Source organism: Tamandua tetradactyla, chromosome X (assembly GCF_023851605.1).
Source record: "Tamandua tetradactyla isolate mTamTet1 chromosome X, mTamTet1.pri, whole genome shotgun sequence".
Lineage (NCBI taxonomy): Eukaryota > Metazoa > Chordata > Mammalia > Pilosa > Myrmecophagidae > Tamandua > Tamandua tetradactyla.
This window is the reverse complement of record NC_135353.1, coordinates 132,721,154-132,727,153: the sequence shown is the minus strand read 5'-3', so window position 1 is coordinate 132,727,153 and position 6,000 is coordinate 132,721,154. Positions and strand designations below refer to the sequence as shown.

The 6,000-nt window shown below is 45.0% G+C and overlaps 1 protein-coding gene across 11 annotated transcripts in view; it reads right to left on the bottom strand.

The window, feature by feature from the left end:
* Positions 1 to 1,673: 1,673 nt before the first annotated feature.
* Positions 1,674 to 6,000, bottom strand: part of BCOR (BCL6 corepressor) — a 112,616-nt gene continuing 108,289 nt past the window's right edge. For 10 of the 11 annotated variants that reach the window (XM_077145833.1, XM_077145831.1, XM_077145834.1 and 7 more), the window contains 4 exons: positions 5,341 to 5,486; positions 4,356 to 4,433; positions 4,004 to 4,160; positions 1,674 to 2,774 (listed from right to left, as the gene is read on the bottom strand). In XM_077145833.1, the coding sequence (XP_077001948.1) occupies positions 2,483 to 2,774; positions 4,004 to 4,160; positions 4,356 to 4,433; positions 5,341 to 5,486 (673 nt within the window). In that variant the 3' untranslated portion in view covers positions 1,674 to 2,482. The remainder of the gene's footprint in view (positions 2,775 to 4,003; positions 4,161 to 4,355; positions 4,434 to 5,340; positions 5,487 to 6,000) is intronic. The other variant, XM_077145835.1, reaches the window with a different exon arrangement.

Below are 6,000 nucleotides of genomic sequence, written 5' to 3'. Positions count from 1 at the left end.
CCTTGTTCTTTTTTTAAAATTTATATTAAAAAAAAATTTAGGCTTTTGAGAGCATCTTTTATCCAGCAGTTCTGATTCACCAGTCATTTTTTTGCTTAAATCATGTTTGCAGGTCTATAGTACTGGTCTTCCTATCTGCTTTTTTCACTTCTGCACTCCTACCTGCTATTTGAGGTGACTTCGTGAAAAGGAAAAATTTAGTAAACCATTAGTAGTAGTTAACTGTGGAGTGGGGGAAGGGGTGTTGGCATGGAATGAGAACACTATTCCTGAAATGCCTGAGTTTGTCTCTTTAAACAATGAAAGTAGATTATCTTTAATAATCAGGAGAATTAATAGATTAAAAGGAAAAAATGTTGGCTAACTTTTGTCTTCAGGACAAATTCCAAAATGCCTTTGGTTCACTTCAAGTCTTTCCTATTAAATGGCTCTCTCATTACACACTGTATTGGACTTCACCATTTCCAATGAAAATGCTTTGGCCTTTCCCAGCCCATCATGTGGATCCTTTTTGGCTCCTTCCTCCCCATACTTCAAGATCCAACCCAAACACAGTCTCCATGACTTCTCCCTTGAGCCCCTCCTCCACCTTTCCATTGCTCTGCTGCCGAGTTCTTGGGGTTCAGTAGAGGAACAGAAACCATTCAAGGGATTTTAAGCACAAAAGGATCGATGAAGGAAGCCAGATGTTTTACGAAATCTTTGGAAGGACCATAGAGAGGAGAGTCAGGGGCCGACACTGGAATTACTGGGTCCAAGAAGCATCAACTGAGGCTATCACCCAGGTTTCAGAAAGCCACCACTGCCACAGCCATTACTCTCTCATCACCCCCAAGCCTCACTGGCCAGCATGTTGCCCTGACCTGTCTCACCAGTCATTGAAGTAAGGAGATGCCTCTGTCTCCCTCTGCCTGCCAAACTGAACGTGCATTCAGAAACCTAGCTGCAAGGGAGTCTGGGAGATGAAATTTTCAGCTCTTTAACCTCTGCAGTTAAAGGATATACAAGGAAATGGGGACAGAAATCAAGTCCCAACCAACCATAGTTAATAGAGACATTATTGAAAAAAGTGAAGAACAGTGAAATACCAAAGTGGTCAAAGCTACAGGCTTTCACCATCAGGTCAAAGAATTTGGACTTGACCCTAAAGGTAAGAGAAAAAAAGCCTGACGTCTGGATGAAGTGACACAACAAAAGCCTGATTTAGGAAAAAGCCCTCCTAGAGATCAAGGGCGGGGCAGAATGTGGCTATTGCAGTCCAAACCAAGGCCAAAGGCAATGAAAAAAGCCTACTAGGGGTTACATAAAAAAGAGATGGGAAGAGATGGATGGGGAAGACCCAGAATGTACGGCCAAGATTCAAGGTTTCAGGACAGAACTCCAAACTGTATTCCAAGTATAATTTAATTTCCCTAAAACTCTCCAGATGGTTTTGGTCAATGGAGACTATAAATTGTTCTACAGATATCTATAAGGATTGGATTATCAACATTTAAAACAAAATCAGTGACAACAATACTTTGGTTTAGGAATACATAGGACACGGGTACTTCAATTTTCTCCTTTCCTCAACAGGTTTATTGCCTTTTAAGAAAATTTTTGTAAAATATAAATACAAAGGCAGAGAATTTACTTACAAAGTTAAAACACAGATTTCAAACATAAACACACAATTCAGAAAATTTTTAGTTTTATGTACATTTTTCAAGCAACCTCAACATATTATTGTTAGTTTTCAATATTTTACAGGGTACAGAAAAAAATAGCTCAAAGTCTTCTTTAAATAAGAGCATAAAATGTTTCAACATATAAACAATCCGGTTTGATGCGTGAAAACTAATTTCACAGCTTTTAAATTAGGATATAAAAGTTTCATACAATTAGTTGCCGTGTGTGGATATGGTATTAATTTATATTACATACTACTGGATCCCATCCAATAGCATTTACCTGGCCCGAGCAGGTACTCTGTAAACAAAACATAAAATTACAACATCACCAAGTGCCTTTACCAAATTTGCTTCCCCAAACCAACCACACAATTCCGAGCACACACAGAACAGTTAAGGTCGTTGTTGCCAGAGCTTTGCATGAAATAAGGTCAAAGTGTGGGGCTCCTTTTCCTCATTTTTTTTTCTCTTTAAAAAAGAAACGAAAAAGAAAAAAAAAACAAAAACAAAAACAAATGTTCCAGGTAAAAACGAACGTATCTCCAAAGCAAGTGTGCGTTTAAAAGTAAAGAGACATTCTAACAAACGTCCTAAAAACGGATTGAAGTTTAAAAAGGAAAAAAAAAAAAAACCCAAAAAGTAAAACCAAAAACAGGTTTCAAAGTCCTTCCAACTGGAGTCATTTCTCTTATATAAAGAAGAGATATTTTCATATGTAATAGTGTCCTTTCTTTACAGAAATAGCTGTATTATGACACATATGCACAAGGGGTTAACACTATAACACACTATACACGGCGGGCGTGGCACGCTCACCAGTAGTCCTCAGGGACCGTGTCAATGGGGTGAAGCCACTCCACGGAGGAACCAAGCAGCGTCTGCAGCTCGCTTGTGAATTCAACCAGATCTAACAGCTCCTTGCTTTCGGGGTTGAACACTTCCAGGTCTTTGGAGCAAGAGAACAATAGGCTGGCTGAAACCTGACGGTAAAACTCTGCCTCGGCAATGGTGACGATTTCCACATTTGGGAAGTTGCAGCGGAATATGCGGGATGACATTTTCAATTTCTTGAGCACGTCGGAGAGTAACAGCCAGTTGCGTGGCCTATGAAAGAGCAAGGGAAGCATTAGGTTGCTGGCAAAAGCGAAGAGGCTCCTCAACTAGTAGCTGCCATCCTATGCATGGCCTGGAAGGAGGACCAGTTACTCCCACTTCAACCCCCAGGTCATTTCTTAATTATCTCCACTCAATGACCGTTGTGTACCTTGCATGGTGAGGGAGGATATTTGCGCTTCTAGGGGTCAGAAGCAGAGCACTGAGAGAGGACCTGGTGACTTTGGTCATGACACCTGCCTCGTCTGCTTCCAGAGCCTGCCGGGTGAAGCACCACACTCTCAGCTCTGCCCCCCAGTTCCCGGTGTCATGCCAGAGCCACCGGGGGTAAGGAGTTTGTATCTCGGCCCACGAGGGATGCCCTCAAACACCCCTTTGAAGACTCCTTTCCCACCACCCGCACGAGCACAGCATTTTAAACACAGAAGGCTGAGTTCTCCTTTGCTTTCCCATGCCACCACCCCAGCTCGCTTCTCATCTCTTCTTGGAGTGAGGCCTTTCAAGAAGGAAGAAGCTTTTATGTACCACCGTGCAAGCGTTTCTGATTTCTCATACTAATAAAATCTCACTGTCTGTAATGGTACACATGTTTATAGCTTCAGAGCCCAAGGAGGGTGCCAAGTCATTAAGCACCACTGTTTACACACAGCGGAGCACAGGTTTCTGGATATCTCTACCCCAAGGCAAGGCAGCCCTGACAGAGAGGCAAGCCTGGAGCTAACCAAATCTGACACCCCATCAAGAGCCCAGGGCCATCTCTAATATGGCCCCAATGTTACCGGAGAAGAGGAAACTGTAATTCCAGTCCCTGTCTACCTGAGTGCCCAGGGAGACCCTCGATGTTGGCATGTAAAAGGGTTCTTGAGACCCTTCCCAGAGAGTTCAGTGACTGAATTTGCCAAGGTGCCAAAAGTTCCATGAAATTCCAGTGCCGGACCTGTCAATGCCATTTGGGCTCGGGGGTGGGATTTGTCTTGGGGGGGTAGTGGTGGGATAGGTGGGTAATGAGGATAGCTTATAGCAAGTGATGACACCCCCACTCTCCCTCCAGCTAGGTACAATTAAGTCTCTGGGCACCTTTTCGGGAAAAGATCTACTGTGCTAAGTGAGGTTCGTGGACCCTTAAAACTCACTTACTTATTTGCTTAAGAGGGATTTCTAACTCCCGCCACCCTAAGACCAGCTCAGGTGTTTCCCAGCTACGTGATGGCCACACTCACCCCTGAGAAACAGACACCTGGATGTTGTAACATGGTAAGAGGGGGCTTTCGGAAAACTCGAATTCAAACACGTCGCTACAAGCCTCATCTTCATCATCCTGGTCCTCCGGACCCGGGGCGTTTGCAAGAACATCATAACCGCTTTCATCATCTGGGTCTAATGGAGGGGGAAAAAAAGAGAGAAAGAAAGGAGTTGGTAAGCTCAAACGAGATTTTAGCGATCATCGGATGAAGGACTGCAGAGAAAAAGGGGAGGATTCTCCCCCTGCCCCCGAGCAACTGAGCCCAGCTTCCAGCACCTCCCGCCTGCCTCTTTCCCCCACCCCCTGGAAAGGAGAAAAAGGCTGCTCACCACACACAGAGCTGCCATAGAACTCCCAAGAGCTGCTTGAGTCATCATCGCTGCGACCCTGGAGGTCATTTAAATAATCTAAAGAGAGGGGAAAGAAACGATAAAACCTGCTGAGGAGAACAAAATGCTGGCATGAGGTTGGGGGAAGCACTGTCCCCATGGAGTTCAGAACAGGCTAGCAAGCCACCGCTTTCTGTCTCCTCTAAGACGCTCACACCCCATTCTCGGCAGTTTCTGACAAAAACCCACGTTATTGGGTTCACCTGCTTCCCCCAGGGACAGCCGTACTCACACCCTGGCCCACCCAAACAAAAGCTCAACTGCCAAGCAAAGAATTTCTTCAACCTGGTATGTGAAAAGCAAGCAAGCAGCGTCACGTTCTGTATCTGTTCTTTGACAGACTGAGCTGTTTTCCTCCACCAGTAAGCCTAACTTAAGGTAAACAAGTGTGGGCCGAAGAAGGTGTTGGCATTCTCTGGCAGTAAGCATGTGACAGGAAATTTAACTTCAGGTGCCCTCTGCTCACGAGAACCTTGGGCTTCTGCTTCTAGGGGATCCTTTAACCACTGGGATTTGAATGATACGTTCCCTGTTGACCAAACACCCCAGAACTAGCCAAATAATTTAGCATATGGTCAGGTTGGAGTTTTTCTTTTTACCTCTACCTGAGAGGTAACGACATGAGCCATACCAAAAGACCTTTTTAGAGAAATGCAAACAACTTCAGGAAATCATTTAATACATCTTAGGATAAAAGTGATCAGAGCCAATAGCAAATCCATGACTGATGAGCAAATCATTAGCTTTACTAGAATAATGCTGCACCACGCCAAAGACGTGCTGCTGCCCAAGACTTTAAATCTCAAGCGTTTTTCCTTATCTGCCTAGTAAAAGTCAAAGTAAATGATCCAGTCACCATCTAATTTTTGAATGAGAACATGTCTTAAACTGGGTAGTTCCATTTCTCTTCCTTCAAGTGACGTACCTGTTAAAAACTTTTCCATGAGTTCGCTGTGGGTCATTTTCATGATGGTTCTACCTGAGTATGTTGCCAGAGTGGGATCAGCACCATAGGAGAGGAGCAGACGGACAATTTCCAAATGATCGTTCTCAACTGCGTCATGGAGAGGCCTAGAAAGAGACAAGCGGCGGGGTTGAGCTGGTGCACACGTAATGCTTGCTTTTGGAGTCGTTTCCTTTTACGGCCAACAGGCAATGCTGGGTGCATGTGGACCGTGCATGGAGGTGATTGGGTGACCTGAACCTAGGCCTCTGACCAACAAACCCCAAGGTGAAGGATAGGGTGAGGGCCAGGGGGTGCGGAAGCCAGAGCAGGGCCTTCCCAAGCCTGCCACAGCGGGGCCCTCTTCTGTCTTTGAGATTTTGGTTCATGGATATGCCAAATACAGTGACTCACTAAATGATGAGGATTCTGGGGTCTTAAAGACCCTTAAAGGGCACTGCCAACCGTGATTCGGGAGGCCCTTGATATTGTCAGGGGCTTTTTGTCCATGGGAGTGCTACAGCACTGGCCACAGTTTCGTGTCCACCTTCTGTTCCCTAACTGAGGGGAAGAGATGGACACACGTGCGCCCAGAAAGAGGAAGAAAGAGGGCCCCAACTCTCCTCCAGGTCTCTAACAAAG